Source organism: Sminthopsis crassicaudata, chromosome 1 (genome assembly GCF_048593235.1).
Source record: "Sminthopsis crassicaudata isolate SCR6 chromosome 1, ASM4859323v1, whole genome shotgun sequence".
Lineage (NCBI taxonomy): Eukaryota > Metazoa > Chordata > Mammalia > Dasyuromorphia > Dasyuridae > Sminthopsis > Sminthopsis crassicaudata.
The window spans coordinates 290,905,912-290,930,544 of NC_133617.1; the positions used below are offsets into that span (position 1 = coordinate 290,905,912).

The 24,633-nt window shown below is 35.4% G+C and overlaps 1 protein-coding gene and 1 pseudogene across 7 annotated transcripts in view; one reads left to right on the forward strand and one right to left on the reverse strand.

Annotated features, from left to right (window-relative positions):
• The window catches only part of TPD52 (tumor protein D52), a 121,771-nt gene that overhangs the window by 13,312 nt on the left and 83,826 nt on the right, over nucleotides 1–24,633 (reverse strand). For 3 of the 7 annotated variants that reach the window (XM_074278953.1, XM_074278952.1, XM_074278951.1), the window contains exons 2-4: nucleotides 12,483–12,598; nucleotides 7,647–7,795; nucleotides 6,446–6,547 (exon numbers count right to left, since the gene is read on the reverse strand). In XM_074278953.1, the coding sequence (XP_074135054.1) occupies nucleotides 6,446–6,547; nucleotides 7,647–7,795; nucleotides 12,483–12,598 (367 nt within the window). Of the gene's footprint in view, nucleotides 1–6,445; nucleotides 6,548–7,646; nucleotides 7,796–12,482; nucleotides 12,599–23,938; nucleotides 24,217–24,633 lie in introns of those variants that run through there. The other 4 variants (XM_074278954.1, XM_074278955.1, XM_074278949.1 and 1 more) reach the window with 4 other exon arrangements.
• LOC141549416 (myosin light polypeptide 6-like) lies at nucleotides 2,139–2,693 on the forward strand (annotated as a pseudogene).

The window sequence follows — 24,633 nt, forward strand, 5'->3', positions numbered from 1 at the left end:
AGCCCGTGCCTGGAAAACATATTTGATGGTCTTATCATGGCATACCCTTTTTGAAAGAGTGAGTTATGCAAGATGCATTATGTTGGTCCAAGTTATTCCAGCGACCCACTGCAACAACATGATGCCCACTGAGAATCTTACTGTATAGATTATCTTTTTAAAACTCCAAGATGATTTACTATCATTATTTAGTAAAGATTGGATTTTCTAATGCCAACGTACAGGAGATCAGATAATTGAGTTTTTTGCCTTCTCAAGATCAGTAACTCAGGCAGCTTTTACTCTTAGTCTGAATTGTAATATTAGGATGTTCAACTATCTCATATAAGTGGTAGCTGCAAAAGTCTTTTTCTTATTGCATATGCTAACTTCAGTTAATAAAGGTAAAGTAGACCAAATTATATCCCAGAAGGCTTCACTAAAAGCAAGTGGGACTCTGTCATTATTAATTAAATTTACAGGTCTCAAATCAGTCCATTTTTAAATTCTTGTAAGTCTAATGCCTCTTCCTATTCCTTGGCTCTTCCCAAGTACTCAGGTATCTTAGTAATAAACTGGAATGCACAGAAGCTATCATCCTTTTATTGGCTAATTTCTGTATCCTTCTCTTGGGTAAATCACACCCTAGGATGTTTTTTATCCTTCACAGCACCTAATATAAAGCCTTGTTCAATATTCAATAAATATTTCCTGAAAGAATGTTAGCATATTTTTAAAAATATAAATATGTATTATGCTAAACAAATATGTATCACATATTATGTTAAAGTAACAGAATATATTCCAATTCATTCTAAAATCAGACAGAATGGATAAAATTAATTTATTGCCCTTTAAGTTTTTACTTAGTATAGTCCATTATAGTGATTTTGTGATGTATATGCTCTCTTATTACTTAGACATTTAGTTCTTAATTCCTAATTTAATATCTAAAATTAACATTTAAGATAAAACAGAAGATGAATGAAAATAGTTTTCAAATTCAAGTCACAAGGACATTACTTTTGTATTTAAATTATATTTATCTTCCAAAACTTAAGTGCTAAAATTCTTGTTTTTACCCTAAACAGGACAAAATAGCAAAATAAACATTTCTAGGATGGTGACAATTGAGTTGAATTTGCTAGAGGAGTTTGAAAGGTTAGATATGGATGAGAACAGACTCAGGTCCAAGAATGTGCTTTCTCGTGAGAAAAGGCACAGGCCCTACTTTTTCCAAAGAGACTGACTAATGAGACTGCAACCTGGGCCATCAGCCAGGGCCATATCCCTTAAAGAAAAGGGTAACATTTTTATTACTTCAAGCCTTAGAATCTAGCTTAGTAAGGAAGGGTCTCTCAACTTGCACCACTGTGCTTGGGATTTACAGTCAAGGATCTCTGTGGGACTGAATAACAATACAGTACAGGAAAAAAAATGGTCCAATATATATGTTTGCCCTAGAAAAAGAGGGATTATAGAAGAATTACAAATTTTAATTTTGCTTTTATATCTTATATTTTGTATCTATATCAGTTTCTACTGCTATATTTCTACATGCTAAATTGTATAGTCAGATGCACTAGTCATGGATATGAATTTTATAGAAGTGGCTAAGTCCTGAATTCATCATTCAGTTGTAGTAATATGTTTCTGCCTCATCAGCCGCCATGGCCTTGACTAAAAAGCTAATCAGTTATGGTTTTGAGATTAAATCAGTCTAGAATTAATATGATTTCCACATTCGTTTTTTAAAAATTGGAGGGAATTTGCAATTTTCAAACAAGTTGATTGTACAAAAATTCATACATACTAATTGTCTGAAACTTGTTTTAGAATCCAGGCTGACTCCTACTCCAAGCCTCAACATGCTGTCCTTCATTCAGAGTTTTAACCTAGGATGTCAGCAAACACTTCCCCTATACCTACAAGAGAAAGGACTTCTTTTCCCTTCCTATTTCTTTCTCCTTCCCTATTGACACCTCCCACTACAAGACTGGTAATTTGGAAAAATAGAATATCTCTCAGGAATAAAGAAATACATTTAAAGAAAAAGATAAGGAGGGTGGAGATAAAGGACAAAGACAGTTTTTTCAAGAATAAACAGTAAACATTTATAGAAGCATGCTCTATCCTCTTCCCCCCCCCAAACACACACTTGTAGCTTATAGGTAAAATTGCCCAGAGGTACTGAAGAAGTTCAGGTTTATAAAAAGACTAGAAAACATTTCAGGAAAAACAAAATAAAAACATCCTTAGACATACAGAGGCAGCAGCAGTATAGCTGAGTTGTATAACCAAGATGTGTGACTTCACAGAAGATCAGAAGGCAGAGGCCCTTTAGCTGTTTGACTGATGGATGGATGGTAAGGTCTTATATAGCCACTGAGGGGACATGCTGTGAGCCTGGGCTAGAATCCTATCAATACCGGGGTGGTCAAAGTTGTAGGGAATCCTGAGTAGGGAAATGAACATGAATGTACTGGACTTTGAACACTTTCTGCCAATGTTGCAGATTGTAGCAAAGAATAAGGGCCAGAACACACATATAGTGGGGCTTCAGGTGTTTGATAAGGAGTCCTGGAGGCTGAAAAATGACATCTTCATCACGAATGGGTGAGAGGATGGCAGAGGAAGAAGTGGAAGTGTTGATAGTAGGGCATGAGGGTTGTCTCAACCATGAAGGGCTAGTCCGGATGGTGATGAATGGCTGAGAAAACTCCCCTTTTCACAAAGAACTCCCTAACTTTCTCAGTTGGGACAGTTAGATGATGCAGTGGATAGAGCACCAGCCCTGAAGTCAGGAGGATCTGTGTTCAAATCTGGCTTCAGGAACTTAATACCTTCTAGCTACGTGACCCTGGGCAAGTCACTTAACCCCAATTGCTTCAGGGGAAAAAAAAAAAAAAAAAGAAAGAAAATGATGTCCCTGAAGCAATTATGTTTTCAGGGTTATCAATATCCTTACTTCTAATCCATAATATATGTCCTTTCTGGCCTATTTGCTTTGCTTTCACCAAATAAACTGCTCCTTAAAAATACCTTTAAGTTATTCTGGCCATCTCATTACAGAAGCAAGTTCAGGATTGAAGCCAAAATTTTGAAAAAACAGATGGTCAGGTATTGGTGGTAGTTAAAGTCACAACTAAGAGGTAGGTGGGAAAGCCAATGGAGGGGAACAGACTCTGGGACTTTATTTTTCCTTTCCCCAGATTTACCACCATTAGAGACTGAGGAAGATGGACAGAAAGGCAAAGTCATCAGCTTCACTCTCTCTTTCAGGGTCATGAAAGTCCAGTGCAAGACAAAAGTCAAAATGACTGGTGATAACCAGGATGCAGTGGATGACCTTGGTATCTTTGACATCCCACCAAGCTCTAAAAAACACTCCATAGCATCTGTTTTCAGCCACCTTCGTGGCTTTTGGAACCAATTATTCTTATCTACCCATTCCACCAGGTGAAGTCTTCACAGGCTTGATGTCTGCGTCTAAAACAGAATTAGTTATCTTTCCTTCTTCCCCAAACCGGCTTTATTTTCCCTGTTTCTGACTAGAGCATCACCATCTTGATAAAGGTGGAGAGGAAGAGTTCTCAAGGTTACTACACTATGGAGCTATGAAATACATCCATTCCCATATCACAGATAGCTTAAAGAACAATAAGCTTAAACTGGATAAAAACAATTTAAAACTCTATAAGGATCAAGCTTCCCTTGGGGAAAAAAAAAAGCATAGGAAATTAAAGTATTTCTTCCTTTTTAAAAGTAACACAAAGTCATAATGAACTCATAAAATACTTTTGCATAAAAAATTAAGAATAATAGAACATCGATGGTTTATTTTTTTTAAAAAGTATCTTGCAAGAGCTGTTTATTTCTTTATATGATAAAGATAGAGAATTCAATTTGCAGTGTAATTAATACAACGGCTTTTTTTTAATGGGAGAAATGAAGAAATGAGTTTTTCTTATTTATTTATTAGAACTGAAATAAAGAAGATTTTACATTTACTGTCATCTTCTTAGAAAAAATACTAAGCTATTCCAACATACATTTGTGATTTCAAATAGGTAAGATTGGAACAGTGATATACAATAATTTTTTAAAAGCACTGTTTTTCTAATAACTCTCAGGAAGAAAATAATATATGAATACTGATTGAATGTCTAATCAATGATTTCCAGTTATTCAGCTCACTTCAATTAAGACAGCCTTAATATATGTATTTATCACTATGAATTGTGGCAAATATCACTTAGTAGGATATTCAAAACTAGTACCCCAGAGATATAATTCTCTTATTAAAAGACTATCTTACTTATATTTAGACTCTTTACCATTAAAAATTAGTTTTATTTCTTATTTAAGCAGCTCAATATTTAGCATCTGTACATTAATATAATTAAACTAGCTTATTTTGCTAAATCTTCATTGCATCTTTGTAACAAACACTACTTTTAGAATCTCTTAAGCGCCATTGTAACTAGAGATCAAGAATTACTTTTATTCCCTATTCACAAACAACTAATTAAAACATTGATCTTCATTAGAGGAAAAATAGGACTTTTACCTTTAAGAAAATGGTTAGCATGGGTTTTCCCCTAATTATTCTCATTTAATACAACTAGTTACTAAATGCAATTTAATCTTTCTTGCTTATTTTTTTCATTACACAGAGCACACCTATATTTTAACCAAGAAAGGTATAATTGTTTGCTGACATCCTTTAAATATGATTAATCTTCACTTCTTCAACCCATAAGAAATTTTAACCCTCATACTTTAGTAGTTAACTACTCAATACAAGATATTAAATTATTCTAAAGTAATATTTCATAGGAGTTATTCAGACATTTTAGACAATGCAAAGTAGACAATTTAGGATGAGATTATATTAAGCAGCAGTGTTGAAACCAATTACAACTAACTATAACTATGGGAGGCCCATTTAAAGAAAATCCCAATATCCTTTTCAAAAATGCCAAAAGAAAATAATGAGCATAATGAAAATGAAAGACATTGGAGACAAAGAATTCTATATGCTATGAAATTCATCCCTTTTTTGTGTAGGGAGAACAGGAAATTCTTTGCCTAAATCATTTCCCTTTTTTAAAGAACCAATGTACCATCACACAGTGTTAAATCTGTCTCAATATCACTGCTATCCAGGTTTTACCAAGAAACCCTCCCCTAAAATTCTCAATATATTACAGAAAAAGAACTTTACAACTCAAGGAAAAGGTAAAGACAGCAAATAAAATGTTGAATTTCCTATACATCAGGATAATCTAAATTTATCACATTTATCTTATGTAACTGCTGAATCTCAGAGATTTTTCAAGCTCTCCTTACCTAAAGGAATGTGAAAAGGCCTGCAATCTGCAGGAAGCCAGAGTAAGCATTAAAAAAGAAAGGAAGTTCTGATAAATCTAAAAGAGTTAAATGACCTGTAGTAAAAAGTGTCATATGGTCTTAACTGAGGAAGACAGAAACAGAGATAAAGGGGAGAGGGAGAGGGAAGACTGCTTAAAGGCATATAATTGACTATTAATAAAGCTATTTTTAATTCTGGTTATATCAGGATTTATCACACTCAAAATCAATGAATTTTAGTTCTTTCAGAGTGAAACTAAAGTACAATACAGACACACATCCATCCAAAATTATTCAGCCAAGACAATTCTAATTGCAAAACTACTTTTCCTGCAAATGGAAAACATGGAGATTCATGCACTCTGAAGACACTAAACTCTTGCATGCGGACAGAACATAATAGACTAAAACCAAGCTATCCACCATTTTCAGCACTGTTCTAAATCTACATGAGAAAAAAATGCAGCCAAAAAAGAAAAAGCTATGACACAATTTCATCAAAGTAGCATGGTGAAGTCCATGAACTTATTTAAAATACAAGTGCAAATTAAATAACATCTCAAAGTTAGCAAGATTAGACTCTAAGCATGTAGACAAGCTATATCTCATAAATCACTATAGACAAACGACTTAAGACAAGCTAAAAATATGCCATGATACGAACAGACGTACTAAAGTCAAGCCACCCACTAACCGTGCGCTTCAGTATAGTCTTACACATACATTCAATGTTGATATTTCCTCATGATCACAAAAATACTACTCTGAATGAAATACTTACTTTGTATTTTGCCTACTTAGAAATGAAACATGAAATTCACAACTAAAATTTGGTAGACTGAGAAAATAAGATTATCATTAAAAAGGTTAAGAACATTACACCTCAAAATATTTTGGTTGCCCATTCAAGTTTAGGTTTCAAAGCTGTTGCTCCTTCATACCAGCAAAATTTTAAAAGTAGGATGCTGCCATCATTATCTAGAATTGTCACGTCCTATCCAAGAGTCTTAGGGAAAATTTACAATCACAATAGTGGAGCCTTAAGATAACAGTAGAGGGGATTATTGAGAAACTGTGGAAAGGAGGGACATACTTTACATCTTCAAGCTTTTTGGTGATGACAGACCCAACAGAAGAAAAAGCAGCTGAGGCCTTCTGTCCAGCCTGAGACAAAGTTTCTGAAGTCTTCTTGTATCTATATTCAGTTATAAAAACAAAGCAAAACAAAAGGAAGTTAAACAAGACAAACAGAAAGAAATTAATCTTTTTCAAATAACTCATGAGAGTCGTGTGAATGTCAAGAGCATCAATAAACTAGACTTTTGAAGTCACACACACAAAACTTTCCTAACAACCTTTTCCTCATCACATCCTGAGCAAAGGGGGAAAATAAATTTACTCCATTGATTTTTCAGATCCAGATCTTCTGACTTTCCTATAATAGACATGACATCCTAAGATCAAAGTCTAAAGAAACCAAGGCAATCCTAAAAAACACTATGTAGCCTAAGATTATAGTCTTCATTTCTCCACATAAATATCACTGAAAAAAGAATCCAATCAAATATCTCAGTGTTTGCTGCAGGTAAATGCTTATTTTCTTTTTACCTAATAAAATAGAAACCAGAGAAAAAAACTAGGAATGAGATAGGAGAGACCAACTACTGAAATCTAAATGAAATCTGAGGGTCTGAATGATCTCTGAAAACTCTTTACAAAGTTCCTATAGAATTTATTTTAAGTCATAAGAACTAACAAATGTGTGTTAGACACTCAGCTCCCAGGAGGTCCATCTCTAATGTGACCATATAAACACAACAATTTTACAAAAGTAAAACTATGTCAAAGATGGAATGTTTTCCAAAACTTTATGAATGGTGTTCTTTACTACTTTTTACTTACTGCAAAAAAAATAGAATTGCTTATAGTTATCAATTTGAAGGAAAAAAAATAGGAGTTAAGATTAAGAATTAAGGCAATACAATTTCAGAAAGAATCTATTTTATGATATTAGTGATTAGGTGATATGTAAAATTACTGCTTTCCTCATCAAAAAGTACAGGACTAGGCATAAATAAACTCATTTGTCTGTGTACTAGGCACAATTTGTATGCTATGGAATATCTCTCTGTTATCTAAGGCTAATGAACAAGATGAGTAAATTTGGGAAACATTCTATGGGCAGCGTTGAAAATTTGGGAGGGAGCTGTTTTATATATCCTTCTTATCTCAAAAGCTGAATCAGAATAAAGAAAATGCACTCCAAAAAGGAGCAAAGGGAGTTAGGAACCTACGCAGATGTGGCTGTCACATCTTGCCAGCCTTTGGCAATGTTCTGCCTTAGTTCTTGTAGTGAATTGATTCCAAGTTTCCTCTTGATCTCAGCTAGATGCTTCTCCTTGGCTGCTAACACCTGAGATAGGGTCTGTATTTCCTCTTCTACCTATAAGAAAAAGAGGGAAATATATAACAAGAATTAAACACAAGTTAGGAACAGAAAACATGCAAAATCTTCTATATTTTCAATAGTTTTTAACTTGATTTTTTAAAAATCTAAAGCAATAAGACCTAGACTTGTGATTTCATCAGTATATAGAGAATTCTCAAATGAGGAAACTCTATCAAAGTAATTCTCTGCAATTAGAGTCTTAAAGAGTTTCCCAGAATACTGAGAGGTTAGATAACTTGCCAGGAGTCACAGCCAATATGTATCAAATGTATGAACATGAACCCAAGTTCATGAAGTTTCTGATTGCAAGGCCAACTCTCCATCCACTATGTCAAGCTGCCTTATCACCCTTTTTTTTTCCTTTTGTCATTAAAAATTCTAATACTTACTTAGTACCTAAGGAATGCTATTAACAGTTATCAAAAATATATGCAACCTACTAGTCTGGAGAATAACCACTCTCTTCCCAAATAGTTATTTTAAGATATATAAGGTAAACCAGGCATTTTACCCCAAGATGAAACATCCCAATCCTACTACTTTGGGAAGTTTATATGATTAAGAGATTGATGATAGAGCAAACGTTACACTTTTAAGTTCATTATAAACCGGTATCATCCTACGGCATTGCATGTGACACTGGGATGGGTATGGTACTGGGTAATGATTATAACTTTTATGGCTATCCACAGATGGGAAGAGATATTTTTGGGTAAAAGCTAGAGACATAGAAAAATGAAGGAGTACTTGCAAAAACGTTTCTTACTTTTTTCCAACCTTTCCTCATAATAGGGTCTCATCGATATTTCTGTAAGACAAGCCCTGAGTAATTTCCAGCTAATTTAGGAAAGTAGTATTTCATTCAATCTTTTGATTATTTTAATTACTCATATTGCTCATGAAAAATTATTAATAACTTGTTTTCTTTCTTTCCTGATAACTCCTTATCACTTTATTTCCATTAAGTAGAAAAAGAAAAAAAAGTAGAGTATATGAGGTTGGTGCACAGTGTTGTAAGGGAAAGCTATTTTTCTGGAGCCTGAAAATTCCTTAGATGGTATTAGTCTTTCACTTGGTTCAAATCTTTTCACTCTTTTCCCAATTGTTTTTATTTAGCTTGGAGATTCAGAAACTAGACTCAGGCTTAGGTTTTTGGTTTCTAGTGTGTCGCATGGCTTAATTCTTATGGATCTAAATTTCTCCAATTATAAAAATACAGAACTAAAATTAGTATGAGACATCCATAAATGATGTCTTATAGACTGGTGGAGAATTCTGTCTAGAGTGCAGAAAATATGTGAGGGATATAGATGCAGATGCACATTACCAACCATTAACCACTAAGAAGTGATTAGTTAACACCATGGAAGTGAATGAGATTGCTAAAGGAAAGACTATGAAGAGAAAAAAATGACTAAGAACAGACTTCTGAAGGAATATTTACTTTAAGAAGTAAGAAAAGTATCCAGAAAAGGTAAGAAAATTAACTGGAAAAGGTGGAGAACCAAAAAAGCTTCTCTTTGAAACTACAGACACCTTAGAGGACAAGGCTCGGAAAAGCTGTTGATGATCTTTGAAAGAGCAATTTAAAAAAAAAATTGGTGAAAGCACTTCATAAAAATAGAAAAGTTGAAAGGAAAGTAGATAGTTAAGAAGCAGAAGCAGTGGGTATAGAAGACATTTTAAAAATTTGGCAATGAAAGGTAAAACACCTAGAACAGCTGCCAGATTGAGTAAAAAGGTCAAAAGAAGGCCGTTGTCTTTGTTTTTTTTCCTTTCAGGACCAGGGAGAACTGAGCATGTTAGTAGATGTGTCATAGGTGGGTTTTCCATTAATTAACTCTAGCAATTTCTTAGCTTGTCCTATTATAATCTCAAGTACCGCCACATTTATGGCAGATAATTGTAAAATTAAGGCAGCATTCTTTTTAAAAAGATTTTTGACTTTGCTTCTGGAAGCTATAGGGTGAAGCAAGATAGTTGCCTTCTTCATTTGTGCATTAGAAGGAATCAATTGATTTCCAAATGACTGGTCTTTTTGACAGGCTGCTCCCCACAGCAGTTTATCACAACAGGAATTTTTTCTATCTAACTTGTACTTCCATGGTGACTTTAATACTCACCTGTGATATACCTACTAACATGCTCAGTGGGCAGGTACATCGTCACATGCTGGAGAAATATTCACAATGGTCCTTCCCTTTCTGAGAGAACAGGTGATTATAAAAGCTCCCCAACAATATACCCACACACCTACCAAGTGTACTCTATGTATGCCTTTGAAGAAGATAGAATGGAAGTAAAGTCAGACTGAAGATACATGAAAGCAGGGATGACAAGTGGGAAAGTCTTAAGGGAAGCAAAAAGAATGGGATGAAGGACACAGGTAAAAAGAACTAATTTTAATTCTTTCAAAAAGAATAATCTCTTTTTTTCTGGAATCATGAGGAAAAGGGTGAGTGAGGATAGATACTAAAAAATGTCAATGAATGGAAGAGAGGAGCTCACATAAAACAGTCATTTAGAAGGCTAGGTCATCTGTTGAAATAGTGGAGGATCCTGGTACTATTACAGGCAAAAAAAAAAGTTACAAAGGCAAAGATTTGGAAGAGTTGTGGATAACAAGATAGGAACTAATAAGATGAATGGAAGAATTTTTGAATATCATGAGTACCTACCTAAGATTACATACCATAAATCTGTAATTAGTAAAAATACTTCAATTTCATTCTGGTAGTGCTAGAGAAGATTTTTGAGAATCTCAAACAGCCAATCAGTCTAAATAGCTAATGAATTTAATTATGACTATTTGCTAGAAACTCAAAATACTCAAGCTGAAGCTTAAATAATTTGGCCACATAATAAGACAACTGAGATTGAAGGTAAAAGGAAAAGATAAATGGCAGAGAATAAGAAGGATAGATGGTATCATGGAAGCAACAAACATGAAGTTGGACAGACTTCAAGAGACAGTGGAGGAGAGAAGGCTTTGGCATGCTATTATCCATGGAGTCATAACTGGCTGAACAACTGAACAACAATACCAACATAAAAAGACACTTTGAAAAGCTAAAAATACTAAATAAGGCATTAGAGACTATAAAAAGTCTAATAAAAAGATAACATTATTTATATTAAATTCTTAATATTTTAAAACTTTAATTCTCCTGTTATGCCTTATCACCAATGAATCTTTCCCTGACTGAAAATAGCAATATTAATTTGACAATTTGAAGAGAACAGTCAGTGACCTAGTTATATCAATCTGTTCTCTCGTTTGTCCTGTTTCTGATGGTTCTCTTACTGGCCTCCCACAGATTTCATACGCTTTATCATATCTACTGTGGATTTTTAAATGGGAAAGTTAACTAATTATTTTGTCAGATTCAAATGATAGTGCCTCCAAAAGAAAGACATGCCTTAAGAAAATACCTACTAAAAGATATTAAAAAATCACAAGGCAGTTGTCTAAAAAAACAATAATATCTCTAAAGCATTACATTTGTAAAGTCATATAAACGGGGCATGCATGAACTTTCCTACCACCATGCATTTGCCAACATTCTTCCCCCTGCCTAGAATATCCTCGCACCCATCTTTTCTAAATTTCTCTCAAATTCCACTTGTCAAATTCCAACCCATCCTCAAAAGTCCAGTAAAGTGTTATCTCCTCCATTAAGTTTTCCCTGATTATGCCCAGCAGGAACTGATCTTTGTGTGTTCACATGTCCCTCTCCCTACATGTATGTGTATATACCTCTTTATGTGTCTCTGGGTGCACATGTGTCTTTTTAAAGCATGTCTGTCTTTCAGTCTCTGTAGGTCTGACTTTGTCCATATCTCTATCTTTCAGCATGTCTATCTCCTCCCTCTGTGCATATCTGTCTCTGTATGTTTGTCAGTGCTCACGTCTGTCTGAGTTTATCTGCATTTCTTTCTCAGTGTTTTGTGTATGTTTCTCCTTGTGTTATTGCTTGATTATTCTGAATCTATCCCTTCTTTTTTCTGATATTCTCTCTCCCCTCTTCCTTCTTTCATCCTCTCCTTCCTTCACCTTCCCCTCCCTTTCACCCTTTCTCTGTGTCTGTCTCTGTGTCTCTCTCTTGCATCTCTTGTATGACATTTTCACAATCTACTTTGTCTACAGTCACTAGTACAGTGGTTGTGATAGTTTATGCATTATCTCACCAAGACTACAAAGTCTGTGAGGACAGAGACAATATCTTATTTAACTCTGGAGCCATCAGGTTTGCCTTGAATGTACTCAATAAGCATTTGATGAGTAAATTAGTAGGTAGGTAAAGCACCAGCATGTGCAGGAAACTTTTTTTAAATCTTTGCTAGACCCTTAAAATATTTTCCTCCCTCATGTTTTATTTAACTATGTTTTACCTCATGTCACTTCATCTTCTCAAGACAATAAGAACTAAAAATTTAAAAGAACAAAAGGAGTTAAAGTTTGTTTCACAGTTTCTTCTTCTAACAAGTACAGACTTTGTTCTACCTTATACCTGGTCTTCTCTCTTCAGGTTATAGTTCAGCTCTTCTAGTTAGGCCAAATTTCAGTTCATGAGAAAAACTATTCATTTACTTTGTTTTACAGTTGCTTTTGGATCACAAAAGGCAGATGTATTCCTGATAGCTGGGCAAATGAGCACTGCCAAAAGAAATGATTATTTACCTTTGCAAGTTCCTTTCTTAGTTCTTCCTGTTCTTCCTCTGATAAGGTCTCTGTAGCACTGATCGTAGCAACAGCATCATCCCCTTCTTCAGGTATTTGATTCGTTTTCAGTACACCTTAATAGGGTTTAAAAAAATGTTAAAAAAAAAAAAAAACCAACAAATCTTTAAAACTGAGCTACTTAGAAATAAAAATTATGATAGTGGACTCCTGTACTCCAAGCAAAAGAACTAAAATAAAGCTCCCCATTTAGTACCAGAATATTGGCAAATAAGCCCTTGTCCCCACAATAAAATTTTCCTGATGCTCAGGTAAGGGAAGGATAGACATAGCATTTTTATAAAATGGTCAGCCCTCTGAAAACTTTCAATTGACTTAAATGATTACCAAAATCAAACAGCATATACTAATAACAATATTGACAATTTTCATATAACTATATATATTTTTTCATTGCCAAAATACAGAACTCAAAACAGCAAATGGTATAGCAAAATATGGGAGGCAGAAAATTTTTAAAAAGATTTCTTAAGAAGATGATATGCAGCTGGGCTTTGAAGACTGTAGAATTTGAATAAGCAATATGTTTTTCTATACTTAAAAAATTAACTATGATACAAAAGGGAGGAAGACCCACAGATTTAGAGGCAGAGAAGTTGGATTCAGATTTCAGCTTTGAACAAGTTATTTAGCTTCCATGGGCCTCACAATCTCATCATTTGAAGGGGGGACAGATAACATTGAAGGTCCATCCCATTCTACAACTGTGAATGCCCACAAAGCATTTACTCCTTTTGTGAATACCTTTGTTAATGCCCACTTATTGCCAGTCTCTCTTAATTCCCAACAATGCTTATTTACTTCCTGTTTGCTCTGTATGTGATCAACCCTTACATACAAATATAATCTAATGTCTTCTTTTGAGCAATTAAATTCCTTTATCTGTTTCTCCATTGGTTCTAATTTTTACATCCACATCTTTTCTGGGCTTACAAAACTGCCCAGGAGGCTACTCCAGAAAGCAGATGAGCACTGTTGAGTATAACTGGAGAGTTTTTACATTAATAAGAGTTTGGTTTTTGTTTGCTAAAGGAGAAAGTGTTAAGTTTCTGATGATATGAATTATCTTTAGTTACCAAGATAAATAGAGGACTTAAAAGATGCTACAAAGAACACAAAGGCAGAACTGTCAGCAGTTTGATCACACAAAGAATAAACCCATGATTATACGTTCAAAGTCTAGAACATAAAACTTGGTAAAGAAGGCTCTGTCTTTTCCATGTTAACCATGAGGTGGCAGCAAATCACCATAAATATAGCCATAAATATAGCCAGGGGAGGCAGAAGTAGGAAAAGAGGACATTCAAATAAAAATCTGAAAGAATAGTTGTACAAGAATGTCATCAGATAAGGAATACAGGCAAAAGAAGCTGACAGAAGCTCAGTGTCTGTGAGACACCAAGAGACATAAAGACATTTCTGTACCTAAAGCAAGCCACACAAACGACATACTGGGCAAGCAGCATGAAAAGTGCCCTCATTGCTGAGAGGGAAACTAAGACTCCAGGATACCAAACGGGTAAAGATGTCAATCATATTCTTTGGTCACGGAGTCTGTTCATTCCCAAAGGAAGTGAGTGGTCAACTCATCTTGGTACCAACCTATCTTTCCATCCTCATTATTCATTATTCTCTTTCCCACACTATAATTCGGCCAAACTGGCCTTATCTATGTTTCTTACATACCATGTTCTGTCTCTTATTTCCATGCCTTGTACTGACCACCCCTCATGCCCCTTCTACTCACTGAGTTTTTCACCTTTTTTCAAATCATAATCTCAAGCTTTTTCTGATCTCCCACAACTTCTAGCATCCTTCCACCCAAAACTTCTTTGTATTGTGTTTATTATTTATACTGTATATACATTTGGATTATCCCCAACATAATATAATCTGAATCTTTCAATTTATAGGAGGGAAATGAGGTACCAGAGTGGGGAAGCAATTTGCTCAGGGTCCCAAAGGAAAATTAGCTTAATTTTCGTGAAACTGAGGCTAAATTACAACAGGCCAAATTTCAGACATCCTTAGAGATCATTTTGTCCAATACTTTCACCTTACAGAGAAGGCAAATAAGGCTCATAGTTAGCAAAAGGACTTAAAAACCCAGATATCCTGACTCCTAGCATTTTTAGCAATGTTGTAGAAATTCAATATTCTTCATAAGTACTAACTATTCCAAAGCACTAGTGACTCAAGGTGAATAACGAAGCAGGGGGGTGGGCCCTCACATCATCTCAGGTACACTATAGATTCAATTTCCCCCCACTCCCTCCCACCAGGCTTCTGTGGTCAGAAAAGCTTGAGAATAAAATGAGCAACAAACCTTCACGGAGTACTTTAAAGTCTGCAAAGCACTTTTGCATGATTATCTCATTTGACAAAAGCACGGAAGAACAAAACTTTGAAAAAGAAAAAGCTTCTGGAGTGAAGAATGCAAAAGTATCTATTAGAAGGGATATATTCCAATAGCAACTGAGGCTGTTTACCTTCCCTTGTTTTGCTGAAAGGATTCCCTCTTAATGGGGGAAATCCATTTTCCAGACTATTACTAGTCCTACACACACACACACACACACACACACACACACAAGTCTGCCTCACTGGACTAGAGCTAATCTTGACTGACTAGCCCTAAATCTAGCTAGAGCTTGATTTCTTTATTAAGGATCATGCCTTAAACCCAAACCATTCTGATTCTCATTGAGTGGCCACCAAGATCCATTTGGTCATTGTTTGGGTTGAACTGACTCAGATTTCATATTAAATTGCAATCTTTTGGCCAGAAGCCCTGAGGGTCTTCCTCTCACAGATCTACTTATTTAGATTTTTTTTGGACTAGGAAAAAGCAGAAATTCTTTGCCTGGATTGCTATCTAATCTTAATCACTGAATGAGTGCATCCTCAAAGTGAGACCTGTTGAAGACCTTAGCTTAACAAGACCAGGAAGAGAGGCACCTTGCCTTCTAAAGCCAGTGAAACAACACTCCATTTGACCCTAAGGGTATAAAGTCAGAGGAAAAATAACAAAGAGAAAGATTCATAATCAGTATAGGCAAATTATAAATGTAACGGGGTGTCCGCTCTTTGTTCTCTGGAAACTATACTTCCTGGAAGTCAGTGCAGATCTCAGCTACAGAAATTAAGACAGATAGGAAGGAAGGAAAAAGAATCTTAAAATGGATGAAGAAGAGAAATTTGCAGAAATCCTAGCTGAGACCTAGCTCTGGAGTCCCGTTTCCCTGGTGGTTGTACTGGGAACAAAAACAAAAACAGAAACACACACACAAAAAGAACATTGAATAATACTTCTGGGACTGCTAACAGCATCCTGTCATGAATAATTTCAGGTATTTTCCTTCCCCTTTATTATATCGAATAAAATAATCTTTCAGTGGTTAGTAAGGAACCAAGGCCAACATTCCCCCAAGATGTTTGTGTAGCTTTGAGAAATGCTGATGAGTATGCTTGATGATTGATTTGACTCCTAGATAATTTGCACTATATTCTATTTTAAGTAAAGATCCTTTGTTTTAATAGTATATGAGGTAATTTATTCCTCTTGGGGAAAAGAGACACGTGGGGGCTCATGCACTGTGGAGTGAGATAGATTGAACATGTCACGGACTTAATTTCAACTTTCATAATAGAGGAGCCAGGCAAGAAGCAAGGGAAAGAACTCCGGAATGGAGCCAGAAAACCCGACCGAATCTTGTACATAACTGCAGAAATCACTTCACTTTGAAGTGTGAGCGCTTTCTTATGCCTAAAATTTGTTTTTTCAATTTCAACTCAAAACTCAAGAAGTTTCTGTTGCTTCCTACTCCCTCTAGGATATATTACATTCTCTCATAATCTGATTTCACTTATTTTTCTAAATTTATTTCACTTTACACTCCAGGCAAACTGGCTGTCTTTAATACATGGCACCCATCTCCTCCCTTCATCCTTTAGCAGGTTTTTCTCCCAAGTCTTGAATGCCATCCCTCTTCACCTGTGTCTTGAAGTATACTCTTTCCAGACTCAGTTTAACCTTTTCCCTTTTCTGATTCTTCCAAATATTAGTGCTTCTTGTGCCTCCTTTAAAAATTACTTATGTTTTATGCTAACCTATGTACACATTATATTCTATTTTCTTCTTGTACTTTTAGGACAGACATATTTTTGTCATTGTATGTCCAGTACTATTTTCTCACCTGGTTGAACTCCTTTGAACTTCCCCAACATCTCCTAGGAATTCTCTTCATGAGGGAAGATCACTTCAACCTTGGAACTCATAAGTCATCAATATCTTCAGTCTCAGGGACCCCTGCCTTTGACTGGAAGACAGAGTGTCTCTCATAACATCTACTTAAGGTGGGGGCCGGCCCAGGTCAGGGGCCCTTTGGTTGCATTCTTCTAGACATTCGCCATACCCCCGTACTGGGTATCTTTTGATTTCCCTCCCCCCCAACTTTTCAGCTTCCTTTTGCAAGTAGTCTTCCTCCATTAAAAGGCAAACTCTTTGAGGTCAGGGACTATCTTCCTTTTTTGTGTCTGTATTCCCAGCACTCAGCACAATGCTTGGCAGAGAGTAGGCACTTAATAAATGTTTTCTGACTGTCTATGACAGTGCCTGGTGCAGAATAGACACATAATGAATGGTATTTGAATTGAGCTCCTTCATCTATAAAATAAAAATAATGATACTAGCACTACCTACTTCATAGGTGTGATGAGATTCCTAAAAAAGCAATTTGCAAACCTTAAAGCTCTCTATAAATATGAGTTATTTTTATTAAGGTAGCATTTAGCTGAGTGCTTCTTGAAAGGCTTTGTGAAAGAGGGGGCAGATTGCAGAGCAAAAAATAAATCCATAATAACGCAGCACAGGTTGTACGCCAAGTTATTGTTACAAAGGAGGATAGGATGTAAGGGGTGTTTCTTGGGGAAGACTGAGAGGATAATTTATTCAAAGGAAGCTTAGGAGAGAAAGGATACTGTCAGAGATTTGTGAGGTCTCCCAAAACTGAAGTCCCAGGAAGAAAATATAGAAAATGGAGGGAGAACCTTGAGAAACATTTAAGAGGTGAGGAAAAGAAGATTAGCCAAAAGATAGGAGATAGGATGAGAACCAGAATGTTAACATGTCACAAGAGCACTGAAAAGATATTTACAAACAGGAGAAAAATAGTGTTCAATGCCAAGGACCCGTTAAAATAAATGGCAATTTGGTCACTCATGAGAGAGCAACTTCAGCAGTGATGAAGGACAAATGCAATTTACAAGTGCTCAAGGAGTAAAAGTGAATGATAAGAAGAGAGAGCAGCTATCAGTAATTTGTCAGAAAAATTAGTGATAAAGGAAGAAGAGGAAACAGCTAGAGAATGTGAAAATGTTGGAAGATTATTGTTGTTTTTAGAGGGAACATATTTGGAAAAGACACCTGGAGCATGTTTATAGATAGAGGCAAAATAGCAAGTAGAAAAGGAAAGACTGAAGATGCAAAAAAGGCAACTGAGAATAGTGTGGGAATAATATAGACAAGACAAAGGAAAAGAAAGGGAGCAAGCATGTTAAAGTAGAGGACTTCAAGATAAGAAAATTGTACCAGTTTTATTATAACGATGGTAGAGCAGAAATTGGGAAGAGATTGATATTAGGTCATTCATTCAGAAATATCCTAGAGGCACTTAAGGATAGCACACTAAAAGAAAGGGATTATTGGATTATAAATTTGGAGTGGCAGGGAGCCTTGGAATTTACACAATTCTAGATCTACAGCTGGAAGAGGCCTCGGAGGTAATCTTGCCCAAACCCCTCATTTTATAACTAGTTTGAAGGCCACACTAGTAACAAGTAGCAGAGTCAGAATTTTTTGACATCAAAGGTGCCACATGGTTCTGAGAGATCAGGGCCAGAGTTCTAAATTTGTAAATCATTAGTAAAAAAGAAAGATTAGGGGAGGAGGAAAATCAGGAAATCAAAAGCAAGGTACAAAAACTTACTTAAGAAAGAGTAAGTGATTAAAAGAGTATGAAGTACAGCAAAGAAACTTGAAGATAAATACTAAAAAGTCCACTTTCATTAGGTACACACACACACAAAAAAAGTCATCTAGAACTTTTCAGGAAAAAATCAAAATGAAATAGTCCAACAGTGAATAATAGACAATGGTCACCTACTTAATTTTAACCTTTAAAAGTAGAAAGAAAATAGTCATCTACCTTTCAAGTTAATAAGTAATAATTAAGCTCTTATTAAGGGTGAAACACAATGCCAAGAAAAAAGGGAAGCAAAGAAAAGCAACTAAATTCACATTCAGCTTTATTTTGTTTTTTCTCACGTAAAAGCCATATGAAACATGTTAAAAGAATGGAAGGAAAGTGGCTAATGAAAAGCAAAAGGTTAACAACACTGAAAGGGAAAAGGGCCGGGATGAGTCAGAAGGAACTCAAGTACATCAAATATAGATACTGAGTGATTTCTGAAAAACTAGTTTCCTCTGAAACCACAACAGCAAAAGATAGAATGAGTAAAAGAAAGTGACATTTCTACATAATCTCCCTAAATATTTTTGTCCATTAAGTATATTTAATTTGTTGTATACTGTATTAATTTTATATTTAAAATATTACATTAAATATTACCATTGCCCCCCCCTCCAAAAAAGGGCTTTTGTTGAAAGATGTGTGTACTGTACTGTTTCGCACTGTACCTGTTTTCAACATTTTTCTATGTATTGATCAGTTGTGTGCTGATTTTTTTTCCTCTTAAAAAAATACTACTTGTTCCATGTAATGATATCTGGGAAGAGGAGGGAAAGGGATACTTGGGGAGGACTATAAAGATGTGAGAAATAAGATAGCAATAAAAACTTTTTTTTTTTTTAATTAGAAAGCTGGTTTGAAACTCACAATGAGTGTAGCTATTTAAAAATCTGCCATCCATTGCTTAAAGACAATACACTGGAGGAGTAGAAAGAAGAAGAGAAGGAAGAGAAAGAGAAAGACAAGGGGGAAGAGGAAGGGAAGCAAAACCTCCTTGGGGGTTTCCTATCCTATTCCAGTAGTTATCCACTTTTCCACTCTCTCAGTTCTTCTCAGTTTCTCTCTGTTTCTTCAACTGTTAAATGGGGATAATAGCCCCTATTAAGTAGGGTCTTTGTGAGAATAAAATGAGATTTTTTTTTGTAAAGCACTCAGCAACCTGACACATAGTAGGTGCTATAAAATGTTTATTTACTCAATTTTTCCTAACTTCCTTTCCCCTACAAAAGATCCTTAAGGTTGGAGTACAGCAGTGACAGAAAGGCAACTGACTGGCTTCCAACCTAGATAACAAGCATTCTAATAATAGCTCACATTTATATGATAATTTTTCTGTAACTGGTTTTGTATATATTTTTCTTTTGCTATATTTACAAGGTTGTCATGTTAGTGCTATTGATATCTCATTTTACAGATGCTCAAATTGAGGTTGAAAGTCACCTCTTTTAACCTCAGTTTATCATCTATAAAATGGAGATAATAAGAGCACCTACCTGCCAAGGTTCTTGCAAAAATAGCAAAAGGGAAAAAATAGTAAAGTGACTTGCTCATGGTCACACAAAACTAGAAAGATGTTATAAACTTTCAGATCTATGGATAAAGGAACAAATCATGACCAAATATGGGAGAAGATCACAGAAGAGAAAAATGGACAATTTTAGTTATAAAACATTTAAAAGTTATTGCACAAACAAAACTAATTCAGCCAGTATTATAAGAGAAACAGGTAACTGGGGGGTGAATGGGACCGAGTGAAGTTTCCTCAAAAAGTCTATGAGACAAGACCTAAGTCATGTGATCCCTATTTCCAGATGTCAGCAGAGCTGGAAGATCAGGCTTTGGGGTCCAAGTTGCAAGAAGTCACATGATTTCTAGGCCTAGAGGTCTCTAATGGTCAGACCCTAAGTCAGCAATAGGAAGCAGACAACATTGGTGACCATTGGTCAGTGATGGTTACTTCCTTTTAGTCTCTCCAATGAAAAGGCTTGGGATTTTTGCTATTTAACCAGCTTTACTGTTTCTGGCTTGTCAGGTTGGTCACATGTTGGGAGCTGAAATGCTTCTCATGTGTGCTTGGGCCTGCAGGGACTAAATAAATACTTTCTCTTTGTACCTGAAGATGTCTAGCACCTGTCCCACACAGGGGGAAATCTCTGCAGTAAGCTTCTATGTAAGAGTCATTTTCAAGCTATAGAAAGAATTCAAATTTTTAAGGATGCGTTATTCCCCAATTGATAAAATGATATAAATGTGATTTTCTAAGGGGAAAATCCAAGCCACAAACATCCATATCTATAAATGCTATATAGATCTCTAACAATTAGATAAATTAATACTAAGGTTCTATCTTCCTCCCATTAATCTGGCAAATTTGAGAAAAATGAAAAATGAAAAATGTTGTCGGGACTGCAGATAGACACATTAAAGCTATTGTAGTTGAAAAATTATGAATGATCCATTATGGAAAGCAAATTGGAACTATATTCCTAAATTCCACTACTAGGCCTTGACAAATGTACAAAAATATTGTGGTAGCAAAGAAATGGAGTACCCATTAACTGAGGAACGGCTTAACAAATAATTATTATATGGATATAAAAAATACCACTGTGCTCTAATGGGCAATTTCAAAAAAACCTGGGAACACTTGCATGAGGTTTTGCAGAGTAAAGTGAGGAGAACCAAGAAAACAATATATCAATATAACAATAATACTACAGACAAGCAACCTTGAAAACCATTATAACTCTGATCAATACAATGTCTAACCACAATTCCAGATGATTAACAAGGATGCATGTTATCCATCTCTTGATGGAGAGGTGATGACTGTGCAGACTGAGATATATGAATTTTAGAGATGGCCAAAGTTGGAAAATTTGTTTTCTCCGATTATGAATATTTTGTTACAAAGATTTTTGTCTTTCTTTTTTTTAGTGAAGATGGCTAGGTGGGGGAGAAATAAAATAGATTTTTGTAAATTGGAAAAAAAAAATTTAATTGTCAACAATATCAGACTTACAGTAATAGCTAGTTGACTCCTTTGCTCTAGATGAAATCTTACGGGATAAACAAGCCCTGTGAAATTAAGAGTTTGCAATTTGCAACACTATTCAAATTCTTCTCTCTCTTTATTTAGACCATCACTCATTCTTTCACATTTTAATTCAATTTTGTTTCTTTTTAATCAATGCAAAGACCTGGTCCTCTCCATTCCCACCGAAAAACCTCCATTTAGAACTTCTGTGACAGAAAAACAAGCACCTTCCTCCTCTGTTATAGTCCAGGAAATATATCTATGCATGTCCTCTCCTTTATTAGACTATAAGTTCCTTGAAGGCAAGTACTGGATTTTATGCCTTTTTGAGTCTCCAGCACTCAGCTTATGCACGAAACACAGTAGGTGCTTTAAAAAATGTTTAGTGACTACTAATTGATGATTGAATATTTATTTCCTATTTTGTCTGGATATAGTTTATACATACAAGCTCCAAGAGGGCAGGAACTGCCTTTCTTTGGGTTTTTTTGGTATGTCAAACACTAAGCATACTATCTAAGAACAGAGGCACTTAATAAATACTTGTTGTACTGACTGACCAACTGCTATACCATCAAGATATCTATCCCATGACTGACTACAAGAATTTGTCTTCTCTGCTCCTCTAACTTTTTTGTTCTCCTCATTCTGCCTTCTGCATTCTTCTTTGTTGCTTTAAAAAAAATTATATATAGTACATTTCCACTTAATGGCTCTCTTTCCCTTAAGCCCTTCTGTTTTATGGTCTTTCCACTTATCATCTCAACAGCTAAGAACTAACCTTCCCAGCAAAATAGACCTTCCAATTAGATTTTGCCCAGTCTTGCCTTTGTCCTAGATGCCATAATGTTGAGAGATTGTTAACTTTCTAGGATAGGCCACTCTTATCTACAGTACACAACGCAAAACACACAAGCCACTAAAGCCTATGAATGACACAAAGGGAAACTAACCATAGTTGAAGCATAATGACAATTCCTACCATGAAAGCCACTTTTCACTACAGATTCTCTGTTCCAAGTTAAGTTACATAGACTTTCCTTTTAAATTATAAACAATAAGAAAAGTAATGATGTAACTACCTCATTTTAAATTCTGGACTCAAATGTAAGCATGCTGCTAAATTCAAATGCTTAAAAAAAAATTTAGCAACATTTGATTAAATGCAGCATGATACAATGGAAAGAACACCAGATTTAAAGTCAGCTCATGCAGGTTCAAATCTCAGCTTTGCTATTTACTGCTGGCAAGACTTTGCCGCTTAACCTTTATGATTTATGAGCCTCTCTTCCTTACTCATAAAATTAGGTGACTGGCCAGGGTGATTTCCATAATATTGTCCAACTCTAGGTCTCTTATCTAATTCCTTAGATCCAAAATGATCCCCATTATCAATGAAGGAGGCCAGAAAAAGAGACAGCCAATGACAGAGCTAGGAAATAAAGCAGTCATTTAGTCAAATTTCTCTTCGGTATCTACATACCTAATAGTCACAACACATACCAGTGTTAAGACTCCAACTATATAAAGCTAGGCGATACCTGCTTATACTTTAGGAAAAATACAAAAGCAGTATTTGCAAGTCAACAGCAAGCATGCAAGTATCAAATATTTTCACCTAGGTCCTTTACTTTTTCCTTCGCTGTCTGTCTAGAGTTACATTTATTTTCATACTTATATTAATATATTATATCACCTATACATCTCCATATTAGTAAGAATATTAATTCAAACTCAGATTTTATTCTTTGAAAAATAATTTGACACAACTTACAGAGTTTACCTAGCCAGACATCTGTGCTTCTAGTGCTCTCGGAGTCTTCATAGATAATTTACATGGATTTTATATATATATATATATATACACTGGCACATACACAGTAACTGGCATCAAAAGACAAGAGATTGTTACATTTTTGTTATTCCTTGCTTTGAGATTCGTCTGTGCCACTTTTGGTTCTCTGTCCTCAAATCTAAATATAGCCATTATTTTGAACTTCAGCTCTGCCAAGAACCCAGAGGCTGAGCCTAGCGTGACAGCATTCTGCTCTCAGACAAAAGCTTTTAGGACTTTCTCTTTACTTTTTAATTATCAGCTCCATGAAATCATCATACTACAGTGAAGAAGCTCTAGGCTAAAAAAGCCAACTACAAAATCCACACTACCATAATTAAACGTGCTTCTTTCAGAAAGCTAGCGATGAATGACTTTTGTCTCGATTCATGGCAACATCATGTCCCTACATGACATGAGACCCCACCATAACCTTACTCAAAGTAGAAATTTTATTATAAACCTCATTTTGTACAGAAATAGGTAAGATAGTTACCGAAACTCTGTAGTGTAGGTGATCCAGGTGGAGATGTGTTTACACTAGGAGACAAGTAGAGATAGTTTTTGTTCATTCCCGAATCAAAATCAAAGGGTGATTTATAGTCCTCATATAAGTCCATCTCTCCACGATCCATTCCAGGAATATGGACAGCAGGTAGTCTCATGATAGCATCCTTCTTCCATTTAGCCTGAGGCACATTAGTCTCTCTAGATCATACAGCTTCAGGAATAAAAGCTACCAATGTTTCATCATCCTGCTTTCTCCTAACAAAGTATTCTATTTCCTTTTCCTTTTCAAACTATTAAGATCCACATGACTAGCAAATACAACACCTGTTTAATAAGTGACTGGTCCAGAGCAATCCCAGGAGCAGCAGTTAATTTCTGTCAACAAAGAATAACCTGGGCAGGGTTTAAATGAATATTGTTCAGTAAACAAAGAGAAGGAAACTCCAGCATAAGGTATGGACACATATTTCTAAAAAGTCAGTATAGTTTTGCCAGTGAGCAAGGCATTTCCATTTATGTAAAAAAAAAAAAAAAAAAAAAAAAAAAGTGTCAGCTGACCACAACTCTACGAGAATAACCTTAATCTTCTAGGATAGAAAAGGATTACTAGTCAGTAATCTACTCTAAATACCATCTGGGTAGTGCCATCCCCTCCCCCAATTGTGACTAAAATTCCAAGTA